This window comes from Thalassophryne amazonica, chromosome 13, assembly GCF_902500255.1.
Source record: "Thalassophryne amazonica chromosome 13, fThaAma1.1, whole genome shotgun sequence".
NCBI lineage: Eukaryota > Metazoa > Chordata > Actinopteri > Batrachoidiformes > Batrachoididae > Thalassophryne > Thalassophryne amazonica.
In genome coordinates this window covers 17572289-17589508 of record NC_047115.1, presented here as the reverse complement: position 1 = coordinate 17589508, position 17220 = coordinate 17572289, and the positions used below count along the sequence as shown (strand labels likewise).

The window sequence follows — 17220 nt, the reverse complement described above, 5'->3', positions numbered from 1 at the left end:
CAAGATGGCGGGGTCTTGATCCGCTTGGGGCAGGCCTCTTGTACAGCTCGACCCTATCTAGCACTGGTACCACAATCTCTTATACAAAGAGACTGGTAGCGTATTTTTGAAAACATGGCTGTGATTGGTCCATCTGATACGTCGGCCGCTATCGGCTATCACACCACGTTCTGTGATTGGCTGTGACGTAACCCCTGAAAACGTAAGTTGGTTCCACTCCTCCAGAGACTGTGGTATCAGTGCTATGTTGTAAACAAAGGCTGCAGCCAATAAGAGAACGGCGTGTCTCAGACAATCAGCAAAATGACCAAATTGACCAAATAACCCGATACCGACTCCTTTGCATTGGCTGGAGGAGTGGAACCAACTTAGACCCTATCTAGTAAATCTGTAAATCCAACCAACCACAGATTTACAGAAGAAGAAGAATTGTTTGGACTCCTATAAGCTTATAAACTAATATTGGATGCACTTGCGTTTCCTACACACCGTCCTCCTGGCTGCTGTTCGACTTGATTGTCCTTCTCGGCATCCGTAATTCAGTGACGTTGCAAACAAACATGGTGACTTGCTGGAAATGAATGAGGCATAAACAAAGTTTTAGTGAAAACGCGATCAAACTACAAACACAAAGTCCGTCCCGTGGCGTTCTGAGCTGCGATGTTAAGAGAATAATGTGTCGGAGAGAAAAACATGTCAGACGCGAGGACTCCTGCCGCTGAGTTTAGTGAACTGTGGAAAAACGTTTCCAAGCGTCCGGCGAGGAAAACAGCGCCTCCTAAAGGAAAAGGTAAGGAACGATTCAATCTTTAACAATATTTGTTTAAACTAAAGAAATCAGCAGCAGCTTGGTCTCTAATTCGCTTTGAAAAGTGAATTTTCTTCACACACACACTTCAGATGATTTATTCAAATCGCGTGTTTTCAGCACTGAGTAACTCAAAAAATTACCCAAATCCAGTGAGCTGTTTTTATTTAGAAGTAACGTGTAAAACCTCTAATGTTAAATCCAGTGTTAACCAGTGAATTTTTCTCTGTGCCACTCCACTATGAAGGTGTAACTAGGGATGAAACAGGCAAAAGTTGCACGATGCACAGTTTCTCCAAATCACAGTCACAGAAACCTATAACCCCTTCAGATTTGTCTTGGTGGCTTCCCTCAGCTGTGTTTTTCTTGTATGATCACTCAGTTTTTGAGGACTTCCTATTCAAGACAGATTTACAATGCACTTTGTATGTCAAAGTGATTAATATGAATGAAGAACAAGACATATTCTGCGATTTTGGAAAGTTCATGTGCATCCCGACTTGTCTTTGAAACTTGGCTGTAAACATAATAATGATGTTTGTGTGAGGTTGTCTAATTGCGTAAGGCCTCTGACAGTGTATAATATAATGACTGTATGTGGAAATGGCTGCAATTTGTAGATTATTAATTTGATATTGTTGACAGATATTGATGGTTTCATTTGAGCACCATTGTGGTGGTGCACAGAGTCCAAATAACAAAAGTTGTATTAGAGTCCAAATAATTATGGACCTGACTCTACATCAGTTTAGATTTTAGAGCTTTGTGTTGTGTGGGCCGCCAGAAGAGGAGGTACTGCTGGCCCACCACCAGAGGGCGCCCTGCCTGATGTGCGGGCTTCAGGCACGAGAGGACGCTGCCGCCACGGACACAGCCGGGGGTGACAGCTGTCACTCATTATCTCTTGACAGCTGTCACCCATTCATGCTTCATCATCTCACTCCATAAAACCCGGACGTCATCTCCACCTCATTGCCGAGATATCGTCGAACCGTTCAGGTACTATTCTCATCCTTAAAGTAAACTGTGTGTCAGTCTGAACTCTTTTTTGCAGCCGCTTTCCTGTGGTGTTTCTTATCTGAGAGACCGGCGTTTGGTGTGATCAGCGACGGCTTCGCTTCACACCTCTACCAGATAAGTGGGTAGACAGGAGCTGCACGAGTGTGTGTTAGAGGTGGAGGTGGAATTCCCACCGTTGTTGTTACTGGGTGTGCACACACCCATATCTTATTGTCTCTGCTCCCTGCCAGCAGTACCAGATCCGACCTTCGAAGACGGTGGCCACCTGGGGACTTGGGACTTGGTGGCTCCAGTATTCTCCGGGTTCGGTGGCGGAGGAAATCGTGTGGTTCCGGTTCATCTCAGGACAGACGTCTTCTATCCTCGAGCCTGCCCACACGTCACCCTTGTGATTGACTGTCTGCAAAATTTCGCATTCCTCTGTGTTGTGCTCATTCACAACAGTAAAGTGTTCATATTCGACTCTTTCATTGTCCGTTCATTTACGCCCCCTGTTGTGGGTCCGTGTCACTACACTTTCACAACACTTTGTTCAGAATCTAAAAAGTGCAGCTCACTTCTGGAAGTGGCAGTTTTTGGAAGCACAAAGACTTCCAGGTTTGTCCACCTTCATATACTGTTCGGAACATAGTTGCTATGTTTTGATTAGCAAACTTTAGGTTCATTTTGAACTTAAGCAGCATATGTCGCATTCTGTGGATTCCCGCTTACTCAGTATTACACATCCACATTGAGCCAGTCCATCCTTGAAGGGGCATGGCCAACAACAGCTCCTTCCATTTAAAGCAGTAGAGGCAAAAACAGCTTGTTAGAAATTTGTTTCTGCAAAAAAAAGAGAAGTCTGTTTTCAGTGCAATTTGAATAATAATTTTACAAAGCTTGTTCTTCTGAACAGTCTTGCGCAACTTGTGGTTTTCATGTCATTGCTCCAGGTTTTCAGAGTCCACAACGCAGCAGCAGATACTCTGGCTTCAATCATGGAGATTCTCCTGGCGATGTGGAAGTCTCACAAGATATTTTCTGGGATCCCACATCTCCCCCTCAAGCTAACACTGGTATGTAATATTATTACTCAATGTCTGGTAATTATACTGCTATTTTAATGTGTTTCATGCAGGCTGGACAAAGAGGAATCTGATCAAACAGTCCTGACAGGTTTGAATATGGTCGAATGAAATGAATGAATGAATGAATGAAAACTGTTTATTTCGAACATTTGATACAACAACAATTACAAGATAGATCAGTAAAGACAACAACAAAAAAAGTTCCTACTGTGTACCCAACATGTCCGAAAAAGGGTAGGGTGAAGCATCAGCTTATTTATCCCTACCCCTTCTTCCCCACAACCAGTAATACCCTTTGCCACATATACACATAAATTCCTACACACCTAAACCGATATCAATATATATATATATACATATATATACACACACATACATATACACATCAACATACACATATATACACATATACATATATACACAAACATAAATATACACCTACACATACCTACTTACATACAAAATACTATATATTTACAAGCCGAAGCAAACAACAAAAACACCCTAACCCTCATGCTCATGGAGCCAGCAATCCTCTCTGCTGTATTATTTGGAAATGGGTTGATGGGGGAGGTGCTGGTCTAGTGGTTAAGCTGTTGGGCTTGAGACCAGAGGATCCTTGGTTCAAATCCCAGCCTGACTGGAAAATTACTCTTGCCCCTTAGGCAAGGTCCTTAATCCCATAGTTCCTCCCGGGGTGTAGTGAGTACCTTGTGTGGCAGCACACTGACATCAGGGTGAATGTGACGCAGGGATGTGTAAAGTGCTTTGAGAATTGATTTTAAATCTAGATCAGGGCTTGGTCTTATACAGCTAAATGTTAGCTGTATAAGACCAAGCCAGAACTTGACTCAGTTAAAATCTGGGCTAAATTGGCTGATACTGACATTCTTGTCCAGTGGCATGGTGGCGTAGTGGTTAGTACTGGTGCCTCACAGCAAGAAGGTCGTGGGATCGCTTCCCACTCTTTCTGTGTTGAGTTTGCATGTTCTCCCCATGTCTGCATGGGTTTCCTCTGGGCACTCTGGTTTCGTCCCACAATCTAAACATGCTTATTTAGGCTCTGCTCCTTTCTCTGCCCCTGACCAAGGCAGCGTCTCTACATCTGGAGTTGATCCCCGGGCGCCAGACTGTGACTGCCCACTGCTCCTAGTGGTTGGATTGTGTCTACCTGTAATTAGGATGGGTTAAATGCAGAGGACAAATTTCATTGTACAATGACAATAAAGGCTCTTCTTCTTCTACTACTTCTACTTCCTCTTCTCTTTTAATAATTACTTGTCCTTATCTCTTTTCTTGATCAGGGCTCAGAAACACCAAAGTTGTGGAAATATCAGATATTGTCAATCGTATTGCTCCAAAGGTTGGTACAGTATTGGCTCTGAGTTCTGCTTGCTGTAAATGCTGCATATTATTTTGTAGAACAGTGTTTGGAAAAAAAATGGTTTAACTTTGTATCTGTCACACACAGGATGGGAAACCGGTGGGGGCCAATTCTCCTCTGCTGCAGTGGATTGGGGACGGTACCATCCCATGTACTCCAGAGATTCCAAAGCAGCGAGTCAAGAAGAAGTCCATTCGGTGTGTCATCAGTCTTTTGATTTAAGTTGTGTGCATAGCCACAAGCAGGTGGGATGTGTGTGCTGGGGACTAATTTCTTTTGGGTTCTTCTGTTTTGCTCAGGATCAACACAGTGGATCCAGTATGGATCAGCATGTTGATTTTTGACATGTTTTGCACTGGATGCCCTTCCTGATGGACATCCAGATATTCATGGAGAATTGGGCACGAGTAGCCTTGACCTGCAGACCTTTTGTTTGGGGGCATGTTAACAACTTTCCCTCATGTACCAAATGAAATAATTTATATCAAAAAGTACAGCTGACTTGGATCAGCAGTTACACTTTATTTTTGGCTTTGGGATCCCTGGGCACCTTTATATTAGCCAGTATGTTAAATTATCTTATGGGCCATTTGTCTCATGAATGGTGAGTGAGGGTTTAATGCTTCACATTAATGCTGCATGTTTACTTTGGAGAGCTGTCACTAAAATTGTACTCACAATACCCCATAATGACAACATGAAAAGTTTTTTCTTTTTTTAATTTTTGCAAATTTTTTAATATAAAAAGTAATCACGTATACGCAAGTTTTCACAGCCTTTTCTCAATACTTTGCTGATGCACCTTTGGCAGCAATTACAGCCTCAAGTCTTCTTCACTTCATAATGTAAGTTGCAGGACCTCCCAAGCTCATTAAAAAATGTGACTTGTACTCTATAAAATACAGTAATTCCAAGTTGGATATTTGAGCTTATAATTAAACTGGAATAATCTTCAGTGAAAACATCCATTTGCATGTTTTTCAGCTAAAGAAGGTTGGAGTCCACAGATACACTTAATACAGTTACCACTAGTGACACCATTTCAAATAACTTAGTTGTGCTTTTACTGAGGACAGACATTCACAGATGGTATTTCTCCAGTTTGAAGCTCTGAATTCTCTTTAGAAATCCGTATTTCCTGCTGGTGTACTTACTGCTGACTATTGACCTTCTTTGTCACTGTTTATGTTGGTTTTGTTGTGACCACTAATAAATTCTTTCCCAGGCACAGCGGTGTGGATCTCATGAAACTAGCCAAGCAGTTTGATGAGAACATGCAGCAGGACTGGGACACCTCAGAACACCTGACGGTAGTCAACAGTGGCATCCATGAATGTGCCAGTACTCCAGAAGCAAAGCCGAGCGACACATTGCACCAAAGCAATGTGAAGGACCTAAAATGTTCATTAACCTCAGACCAGGTGGAGGCAGAGCTGCAAGCTCTGTTTGACTGCTCGACTCAGAAAGTCAGCGGCCGGCTCAGCCAGAGCTCCTCAGCATCCACGTATTCACAGAAAACCGAAAGACAGCCTGTGACTTCAGTTGAACCCCAACAATCAGAGGTCAAATCAACCAAGTCTGACAAAGAAGAAGATCCACGTGGATTCAGCACACATAACTGTGTGGACTTTGATGACGACTGGGAGGACGACGACTTAATTAATGACCCTTTTGTGTTGGTGATAACTCAGAACTCTGATGAGCAACATGGCACAAAAATTGCCAAGTCGAGCACTGCTGCAAATTTAAACTCCACTAACCAGGTTTCTGAACTGTCCCCCAAGTCAGACTGCAGTCTGCTTCAAGAATTGTTTCCCAAACCAAAGACTTCCAACCGGAGAACTTTCAAGTTAGAGCCCAACCCCAGATTTCATTCCAAGTCTGCTTCAGTCAAAGAACTGACCTCGTCAAGCTTTACTTTAATCAAACCTTCTAAAGCACTGTTGTCCAACAACAAACCACCCACCACAAAGATGCGGTCGATGCCTCAGCCTGAAAAGATCATGAACAATGAGGGGGTTAAGGGGGTTTGTGCACCTGAAAACTCTGTAAAAGACATTTCAGATAGCTTTTGGGAAGACGGCGATGATGACGCACTGCTCTATGAGATGTGTGACAGTATGGAGACCATCTCAAACAGTCCGCCGCAGCAGCCGCACCACAATGACTGCCAAGAAAGACTAGATGCTGCTGAGGAGGGACAGCAAAAAAACACCGCAACATTGCAGGTGGAGTCGGCCTGGTCCACAAACACTGGCTCCAGTGCTAATAGACAATCAGCATGCATGTTTGTTCGCTCCAAGTCAATACCGGGGACGAGCTCTGAAGCTGTGAACTACCAAGGATGGAACATTCCCATGAAAGGTGCCAACAGCAAATCGCGGATGTCTCACAGTCTTCCAGGAAGCCGGGTGAGTGTGGGCGAGTTTAATCAGCTTGGGGATTCCTCTGGAAGTTTTAAGCATGTGACTTCTTCTGTGGACTTAAAGTCCCATCCAGTGAGCGCCGGGCCACCACAGAACCTTCCCCACACATCTTTCAAGAGGAGCGTATCAGACTCAGCAGTTGTTGGCAACAAAGGTGAGCTACTCGATGAAACACATTAGAAGATGTGCTGTTTGTTAACTGATAAACATATTTACTGGTGGAGTGGGTGGAAATTTAAGAATAGCTACTGGTCTTCAAAATGCAGATGAAAATAAGGAAGAATATGTAATAGCTAAATGCCTTTCCATGAAGATGAAGTTGTGTCATTTGCCTTTTTATTTTTACTTAAAAACCTGCCAACAAACAAACAAACAAAAAATAATATGTAATGTGCCAATAATAATCCACATTTTGATTCACATGCACCTGCAGTTCTCCCCCAAACCTGGAAAATACAAGACCCTGGTTTTATGATGTACAGGTCACATCTGGCAGCATGTGCTGGTGTCCACCAGCAGCAACTACCACACCACGTAATCACCCTGGGTCCTGGATGGCAACCAGCCAGACAGACAACTAGTCCATCTCCACTTCAAGAAGTACACCTCTGTCTGCCACAGTCCCTTTGGTTGGTCTTCTCCAGTTGCTTGGGTCCACACCTGTTTGCTGGATCATCTCCAAAGAAGCATGTCACATGTCCAAAACTTTGTAGCTGTCGCTCCCTCCCACTGCTAGTCATAATCTTTCTCTGAGTGTCCCTAAGCAACTGTCCATTTGACAGAAAGTCTTTTCAGTGGTGCCCAAGGATCTTCTGAAGAGACCTCATACCCAAGACATCGTGTCATCATCTTAAGCCACTGAGTAGTGTCCAAGTCTCTCAACCATACAGTAAGACAGGGAGCACCGGCACCTTGAAGACTTGGCCAACTCTGTCCAGCAACCGGAAAGCTTTTGTCTCAGTCTTAAAGGCAGAAAATCTAGACACATGAATCTTTCCACAAGATCAACACATTGACCACATACAAACACACTTATGATGGCTGAGTCCAGAAAGTCAATGAACAGCTGGACCTTAGTCTTGATCCAGGACAACTGCAAATTCAGATACTCCGACTCTGATTTATGATGTTAAGGCTCCAACATTCAGCAATATTTAATTTTTATTGATTGGTCGCATACAGTCTAAAACTCGTATTATCAAGCAAAATCTGTCCATCAGCATTAATGATTGTGAACTGCTTCAGACAAAAATTACTTCCTATAGTGCCAACATTTGTTCTCTTCAAAAAATTCTGAGTTGTTTGAATCCTGATTTATTACATTTGATCTTTTTCTCCTCGTGTGATGTTCCAGTGTGTCCAATTAATTTTCTCCCCCATTCACATTCCTCCCTTCCAGTTTTTGTTACCAACCAGATGACAGCGAAGTGTTCGGCAGCTGAGATTGTGAGGAAGAAACAGGAAGCTTTGGCCAGGAGGCGACTGCGAATGCAGAACATCCCCAAATCATAGACATTTTTTCCCTATCTCACACTTTGAAAATCACATATAATCCTCAGAAGTTGGAGGTTTTTTAGCAGTGGCCAAGCCACATCCTTATCAACGCTGTTAATGTGTTCAGTACGAGATTGTCACGGTTTGGATCATTTGCCTTGTTTTTTCCTGCTAATTTTTTGTTGTTTCCAAGCTTGTCATTCAGTGTCATTGCACCTGTTTTGAGCACAGCCTGATTTCATTGACATTCCTCAAACTGTGATATGAAGCCACCATCTGATATTCTGTGGATGGCGTGAGTGATGTTGATGTCAATCAGTAGAAGCTAAAGTTTACAGACACTAAAATGATGAGGCATAGTGACAGTCATTTCTGTTGTTTTCTAGTCTTTTTCTTTGGTTAAAAAAACATGCACTACCAGTCAAAGGTTTGGGCGCAAAGTAGTGTATGTGCCAACATTTTCCAACAACCACGGGCAGCACTTTGGCAGAAGCCATTGGTATTAGGTCGGGCTACAACCAGCGATTGTTTTCATAATCAGTCATCAGTCATTTTCTTGATTAATCAATTAATTATGTCTATAAATTGGTGAAAACCACCAGTGTTTCCCAGAGCCCAAGATGATCCCTTCTACACTCAAAAACTGGCTCATTGGATTGGATTTCCATCTAATAAATATATGTAGCCCCAACTAAATTAAATAAAATAAAATTATCTTGCATGGACATGCTTATTTGAGTTGGAGCTACATTTATTTATTAGGTGAAAATCTTGCACTTAATTGAATTGAGTTCATCCAATGAGTCATTTTTTTGAGTGTAATGTCTTGCTTTGGCCACAACCCAAAGACAAGTAAAGAAACTAGTAAAATAAACCAGAAAATATTGACATTTAAGAAGCTAAAATCAAAGGAATGAGATTTTTTTTTCTTAAATGACTCAAAATAATCACATATCAAAATAGTTGTTGATTAATTTAATAGTCAAAAATCGGTTGGGAGGAGGCTGCATGGTGGATCAGTGGTTAGCACTGTTACCGCACAGCAAGAAGGTAAATGGAAATTTATAATTTTACCAAGAAGGTCATGGGATCAGTTCCCACCTGTGGCCTTTCTGTGTGGAGTTGACATGTTCTCCCCGTGTTTGTGTGGGTTCCCGCCGGGTGCTCTGACTTCCTCCCACATCCAAAGACATGCAGGTTAGGTGGATTGAAAACTTTAAATTGTCCTTAGGTGTGGGTGTGAATGTGTTTGTTTGTCTGTATGTGGCCCTGCGACAGACTGGTGACCTGTCCAGTATGTACCCTACTTATGACTACTGGGATAGGCTCCAGCCCCCCCATGACCCTTAATTGCAGTAAGCGGTTGAAAGTGAGTGAGTGGTTGCGATGGCTAACAAACATCTTTAGTCGACTACTTGGATACCATTAGTCATCAACTCATCGAATTACCCTGTCTCTGTTTTTAATAGCTGCACACAACAATGTGAATTAAAAGACTACTTGACTACCCGTCGAGTACTTGCCAGTCATAGCTGACTGTTACAACTGGTCGTTCTAACCCTACTTAGTACACTTGCCTCCCAGCAAAGAAGGTGTCCTATTCAAGGCCACCATTACCTCACTGCCTTTATACATCTGGAGTTGCGTCTGGAAGGGTTTCCGGCGTAAAACATGTGCTAAATCAACTGTGGCAACTCTGAGGTGCCAAAAGAAATTACTAATACCTACTTGAAATATGTGGCGGTTTCCTTTAACAAAACAATCCAGGTTTTTTTGTTTGTTTGTTTTTTACTCGTCGTTTCACTGGGTTTTGTTGTTGTTGTTCGTCTGTGATTTTTTCCACAGAATCAAGAGAAACAAATGACAATGTTGTTGTAAAGATGTTAAAGTTGTTAATCCAGTAATTAAAACAAGCTTTTCTTGTTTTAAGTGTTATTGTGTAGCATTACATTTGTAGACAGTTGAGTTATTCCATTCAGATAAAATCACTGATAAACACTTTGAGCCTGGTTTGGTGTTATAGCAGGAGACCAGTGACTGCAGAGTAACTGACTGTACATTGTAAAGTCTTACTTTGATAGTTTATATCATAAACTACCATAAGAAACAGTTTGTAGCAGATTTGAACCTCATATGGTTCCCTATTTTTATTTGAAGACAAATGTCCACATTTTCAGGGTATGTGTGGATACTTACTGGACTTCCTTGAACTAAAGGAATAAACGTTTGACCTTGAGTAAACCAATTTGCTTGTTGATGTCTAAAAAAATGTCACTTCATAAAATTGATATCTAATTTGTGATATTCTGTTTTGCCAGGTAGCATTAAACGGCAGCATACTGTTTGCATCAGATCAAGTCGGGGTTTTCACGTATCCCATAATCCCTTGCGCGCCAGAGAGTCGTTGCAGTCAAAACAACATAGAGAATCCACACGATGGCAATTGTAAATGAATATTTTACTACAAAATACTAAAACTACATATTTTTCTGCTTTTCATCACATTAATAAGAGACTGCTGCATGATACCCTGAAAACTTGCTAAAACAATTATAACAAAAAATCTGAGTCTGCTACGTTCGTTTATTTACGCTGAAAATAACGGAGAGCCAGCCTGTGATTCTCGCATGTTTACATAAAATAAACACAATAACGTCTATAAACCCAGAGAATATATTCACGAGAGTTTTAGGCACAATATAAAAAGAGTTTTATGTTGTGATGTTAATTGTGTTGTCCGTGTGCAGCAGTTAAAGTGAAGCGTGATCATAGTGTATCAATGCAATTCTCAATATTACTGAGATCTTGCAGCGCAGCGACCTCCCCGAGGTTTTGCGGGATTTGAAACCTGAAAAGCCTCAATACCTGATGTTCATGTGTTGTATTGAAATATCCTGCATCCTGGGCATCATCTCGCTTCTTCAAATGTACAGCGTTCAGAAAAAAAGTCGCATCCATGACCTGTGCTTCTGTAGGGAATAAAATGTGGAAAATGGAGCTGCAAAGGCAGGTTTTAGAAGTCAGGTCTGGGAAACACATTGTTGTGGGATGTGTCTAATGTGTTGTGTTTAGCTCAGTGAGTGTGTGTGTGTGTGAACGCTAGTGACAGAGAGAGAGCGTGACCGTGGCGCACGCCGCTGAGAGCGGGACTCGGCAGAGTGACATGATGCGTGTAGCAGTGTATGTTAATGGAGAAGTTTAGTGACGGCGGTCGGGCAGGTAGCATGGCTCGTGCTGTAAACAGTATAGTTTATAATTAAAGCAGCAACTCTTCAGCACAATACTGCCTGCCTTGTTTGTGCCGCACCACACTATAGCAGCGTGGAACGTTCGAGGGAGTTAGCCCCGGAGGAAGAGCTGCCTTCAGCCCTGGAGGACGGATCTCCCCTGTGTCCCCAACTAAAAGAGTTAGGAGACTGACGTAGGAATGGTTAACACTGGCGACCATGAAGGGACTCTCGTGCTGTTATAAGAGTGGTGAGCTTTAAAATAAAAAAAAGAGGACGATTAAAAGCCAAAGACGAGTGACTGAAATAGCTGCGTGGCTAAGCTAACAACAACATGACAGCCGCATGCTATCCTCCCGATGTTTACGGACAAGAAACCAACTTCTCAAATCCATTCATGTCATTTACCAATGGTCAGGACAATGTACAAGGTACTGTGGAAGCTTCTGAACGCAGGACTGAGAGCAAATGTGAACATTATAACCCATTTCTGTGCGCTGAAAACGGCGCTAGCACACGCTAATGGAGAAGATTTGTTCGCGCCGTCTGACAGTCCCCCTCAGTTTTCCCCCACTAATCCTTTCTTTGAATCTAACAGTCACTGCCACGGCTTTGTGGGAGTACCAGATGTCAATATGCCACTGTTTCCTCCTCCAGATATGTCATTAAAGGTGCATTATGCAGACACTAACCCTTTTGCTACTGCACACATGGACAGTTTTGTATATAGTACACCAGCTACATCCAAACCAGAAGCAAAAGCACTGCCCATGTCCTATCCATGCATCTATCCAGCAAAGACTGTTAACTATGGACATTCTTCAGTAAGCCACCCCCGTCACTCGGTTCTACCTAAGAGCCGGCCCGCGGCCTGTTTGCCTCCATTATCGGACAGCGATGAGGACTACGACCCCAAAGAGAGAGTCCCCACGCTATGCCCTGGACAGTACGATGGCAATACACCATGGAAAGAGTTTCTTCACAGATTTGAGAGCTGCACTGAGGCAAACCACTGGTCAGCAAAGACAAAGGCCACCCAGCTAAAGTTTTGTCTTACTGGAGCTGCAGGCGCTATTGTCCACAGAAACCCTTGTTCATCCAAATGGGACTACTGCCGCCTGCTGGAGGAACTCGAGACTGCATACGGCCCTTCTTCAGATCATGTGGCGGCTGTGGCAGTGGAGCTGAGGCAAAGAGTACGCAAATCTGGCGAGGCTCTACATGTTTTCAGAGATGACATTTATGGAAAACTTGCTGTAGCTTATGGAGATTGGTCAGAGTCTGAACAAGATGCTATAGCTGTTGAGGTTTTCACAAATGGATTGGGCGATGCAGAGCTAGTCCAAAGACTGTTAGAAAAGCGTCCAGCTACACTAGCCAGAGCATATGAAATAGCACATCGTCATGAAACCACAAAAAGGGCCACATCCTATGCCACCAGCATGATGCAGCCAGGGGCCCGCAACACCCTTGAACGCAGACCTCGTGCTGCTGTTGTCAGGGAAATGGAGAAAAATGAGACTGTACCTGCTATTACACCTGCAGCCAGCCCCTCAACCAACTGCTTTGTCCCAAGCATCCCTGCTAAAACTCCAAAGCTGCACAAGAACTTTAAAAAGGGCGAGATCCGCTGTCACAACTGTAAGGGTTGGGGTCACAAGCAGAGCCAGTGCCCCTCCTCTCCAAGAAACGTAAAGACTTTTGTTCCAAGCACCAACCGAGAAAACTCCCAGGCCGCTGTGCTCCACCTTAAAGAACAGAATTGTGAAATGAGCATCCACCTGCACATGTACGAGCTGGAGGTGTGCGCAGTCTTGGACAGTGGGGCGCGGAGGAGCATGCTGCCCCTTCATCATTACAACGCCATTCATCCAGAGATGAGGCCTCCACTTCAGTTATCCATCGTTGAGACCTTGGTCGGTGTGGGACCCGGAGACGTACCAGTACTTGGCGAAGCCAAAGTACCTGTCAGCGTCAACAACTGTCAAATTGAAGTGGACTTTCTAGTGGCAGACATTGCGGGTCATGAAGTGCTGCTTGGTCACCCTTTCCTCACCCAAGCAGAGGCCCGTCTGGATTTCAGTAAGCACCGCATAGTTCTGTTTGGAGAGGAAGTGCCCTACTTTCACCCTGAGGCCATCCCAAAGTCGCACACTGTGAGAGTAGCCAGGACTGTTGTGGTTGAGCCCGGACAAGAGTACCTCATCAAGGACATTGTGCATTGTAACAAAGCTGCTCAGGGAGACATGATGCTTAGCCCCACAAAAGGTTTTGTTGAGAAGCATAAAGTACTCATTGCCAGAGCCCTACTTGACACTAAGCCCACTAATGTTGTTCCACTACGCCTCTTTAACCCTGGCAACAAGACTGTGACTATTAAAGAAGGTGCTATTGCAGGCCTCCTCCAACCGGCTGAAATTGTGCCACCACCCCGTGTCCCCACGGCGGCAGACCATCCAGCCAGCTCCCCTGCAGTGCCGGAGCACCTCCAAGAACTTTATGCTCAGAGCTCTGTTGACCTTAATGACTGTGACAAACTTGAACTGTCTAACCTGTTATGTGCATATGAAAGTGTCTTTTCCAGGGGACCTGGTGACTTGGGCCGGACCAGCCTTGTGCAGCACAATATCATCACCCGGCCTGGGGCTCCAGTGAAGCAACAACCTCGTCGGATGGCTGGGGGCAAGCAGCAGGATGCAGACCAGCAGATCCGTGAGAGCCTCCAAAGTGGCCTCGCCTCCCGCAGCCATAGCAGTTGGGCCTCACCGATCGTTATGGTTCGTAAAAAGGATGGTACGTACCGCCTGTGTGTTGATTACAGGGCCATCAACGACCGCACCATCACCGACGCGTACCCGCTGCCCCGCATCCAAGACACCCTGGACACACTTGCCACTGCCAAATGGTTCAGCACCCTGGATCTTGCCTCAGGCTACTGGCAAGTCGAACTAACACCCAGAGCCCGGCATGCTGCTGCCTTCTGTACGCGAAATGGACTATTTGAATGGAACGTCATGCCATTTGGCTTATGCAACGCGCCGGCGACGTTTCAGCGCCTCATGGACCGCGTCCTAGCTGGCATGCAGTGGGAGACCTGCCTTGTCTATCTGGACGACATCATCATGCTGGCCAAAGACGTGCCCCAGATGCTACAGAGGTTGCACCAAGTGTTCCAGAGAGTTAAACAAGCCAACCTCAAACTAAAGCCAACCAAATGCTGCCTGTTTTGCCGCCAAGTCACCTATCTAGGTCACATTGTGTCCGAGCGTGGTGTAGCCACCGACCCCAATAAGGTCCACAAAGTCCAAACAGGTCAGACATTTCATGGGCCTCGCCTCCTACTACCGCAGGTTTGTGAAAGACTTTGCCTCAATTGCTGAACCGTTACACAACCTGACAAAGAAAAATGCACACTTTCAGTGGCACGCGGAACACCAACAAGCCTTTGACACACTCAAACACCGCCTTACCACCGCCCCTGTCTTAGGCTATCCGCTGGACCATGGTGAGATGATCCTTGACACAGACGCTAGTGACGCAGGCATCGGCGCCATCCTATCACAAATTCAAGATGGTGCTGAACGTGTGTTGGCTTACGGCAGCCGCAAACTCTCTAAGACTGAACAGAACTATTGTACTACAAGACGAGAGCTGCTTGCCATTGTAGATTTCACGTCACATTTCCGTCAGTATCTGCTGGGGCAGTCCTTCAAGGTGCGTACTGACCACAGCAGTTTCCGTTGGCTAACCAAAATGAAAGAGCCAGAAGGTCAGTTAGTCCGGTGGCTTGAGAAGCTGGCGGAGTACGAGTTTGACATCCTTCACCGCCCAGCTCGTTTACGTTTACTTTCTCGCAGGCCCTGCCGCCAATCCTGCCCTTGTACCTGCAGGAACCCTCCTCACAGCAAAATGCTAAAAGTCACCAAGCAATTCAGTGTGATTTGAACTGCAACACCAGCTCCCTGTCATTGAGTCCGGTCAGGGTAGTGGCATGCCCTACAACCGCAGCCTTGAGTCCGGTGGGGGTAAGCGAAAACATTACTGCCACTGACACTTTAAAACAAACAGAGACAATCTATGTGACTCATACAAACAAGACTACACTGTTTCCCGGCTGGACTATGGATGAGTTGCACCATACCCAAGCATCTGATCTTGACATTTCCCCTGTCAGATCCTAGTTAGAGGCCAGCAGTGAGAGCCCCCCTTGGACTACCATCACCCCATGCAGCCCAGCCACCAAAACGTACTGGAGTCAATGGAAAAGACTGTATTTCTGAGATGGAGTCCTGGTTCGTCATTTTTATTGTTTGGACGACACACAGTTCTATCCACAAATTGTCCTGCCACGCAAAATGCAACCCGATGTTATGCGCCAATTGCATGAGGGGCCAGTAGGTGGACATTTTGGTATTGAACGGACTGTGGCCAGAATTCAAACCAGATACTACTGGTACCACATGAGCGAAGATGTCGCCCTCTGGTGCCGGACTTGTACAAACTGTGCATGCAGAGCCCGACCCCACAAAACCCTTCAAGCGCCCATGGGAACTGTCAGGGTTGGAGCCCCCATGGAGCGCATTGCACTGGACATTATGGGCCCACTTAACGAGACAGAACGCAAAAACTGTTATGTGCTTGTCATACAGGAGTACTTCACTAAATGGACTGAAGCTTTCACCATACCTGATGAAAAAGCTGTGATAGTGGCACAGGTCATTGCAACCGAATGGGTGTGTCATTTCGGAATGCCTCATTCGCTACACAGCGACCAAGGACGCAATTTTGAATCCGAGGTTTTTCAGGAAATGTGCCGTCTGTTTGGCATTGAGAAAACCCACACGACACCTTTCAGACCACAGTCTGACGGCCAAGTTGAACATTTCAATGCCACTCTACAAAAGATTCTGGCCTCCACTGCGGAACGTTGTCACTGGGATTGGGAATTGATGATCCCATATGCAGTTATGGCCTACCGAGCAACCAAGCACAGTTCTACTGGCTTCACCCCTAACTACATGATGTTTGGACGTGAAATAAATGAGCCTGTGGACCTGGTTGTTGGTTTGCCCCCGAACTCTGACTGTGCATTTTCAGCCCCAGAGTTTGTACAACAAATGCGTGAGCAGCTGGAACTGGCTCACAGCATCACTCGTGAAGCCCTGGGTGAGTCAGTCACACATGCTAAAAGACAATATGACAAAAATGCTTGCCACGCACAGTATAAAGTCGGAGATGCTGTGTGGTATCTGATCAAAGGAACTCGTCATGTCAGAAACAAAGTCAAAAAGTTTCTCCCCTCCTATGAAGGACCTTTCTTTGTCATGGGACAGCTGGACGATCTGGTCTACAGGATCCAAAAGAGCCCAAGAGCCAAAGTCAAAGTCGTCCACCATGACCAACTGAAACACTACTGCAGCCGTGAGCCCCTGGACAACACTTGGGTACTGGACCAAGCCCAGAACTGGACACCTTCTGAGATCCAGCCACCAGCCTTGGACGAAGACCCAGCATTCCAGGACCTTGGCCTGCACCACCTCTACTCTACTGCCTCCAGTGATGGCCCCAGCAGCTCTCAGCCATCTACTCCACCTGCCAACGACTCCAATGTCATCGGGTTGCTTCCATCTACTCCTTCCCATGTGATATTTGACCATGGTGGGGGTGCGGTGGAGGAGCCAGACCACCAGAGTCAGCCTGTGTCACGTCCTGAACGTCAGCACAGGAGACCAAATCGGTATGGGGACTGGGTCACTGAGTAAGTCACTTTCGAAGTTAATATTTGCACTAGAGA

The 17220-nt window shown here is 45.1% G+C and overlaps 1 protein-coding gene and 1 long non-coding RNA gene across 2 annotated transcripts in view; one reads left to right on the top strand and one right to left on the bottom strand.

Moving 5' to 3' along the window:
• LOC117522921 overlaps positions 1-17220 on the bottom strand; it is a 1044039-nt gene that overhangs the window by 829385 nt on the left and 197434 nt on the right. The window lies entirely within an intron of this gene.
• si:dkey-78p8.1 (ewing's tumor-associated antigen 1 homolog) lies at positions 556-8814 on the top strand. The gene is made up of 6 exons (XM_034184339.1): positions 556-790; positions 2761-2883; positions 4200-4258; positions 4367-4476; positions 5505-6859; positions 8105-8814. The coding sequence occupies exons 1-6, from the start codon at positions 694-696 to the stop codon at positions 8215-8217; spliced, it is 1857 nt and encodes a 618-aa protein (XP_034040230.1). The 5' UTR covers positions 556-693; the 3' UTR covers positions 8218-8814.

Coding starts and splice junctions, on each gene's coding strand:
- si:dkey-78p8.1 (XM_034184339.1), top strand. CDS start 694: ATGTCAGACGCGAGGACTCCTGCCGCTGAGTTTAGTGAACTGTGGAAA. Junction 791..2,760: donor AGCGCCTCCTAAAGGAAAAG/GTAAGGAACGAT, acceptor TCATTGCTCCAG/GTTTTCAGAGTCCACAACGC. Junction 2,884..4,199: donor TCCCCCTCAAGCTAACACTG/GTATGTAATATT, acceptor TTTCTTGATCAG/GGCTCAGAAACACCAAAGTT.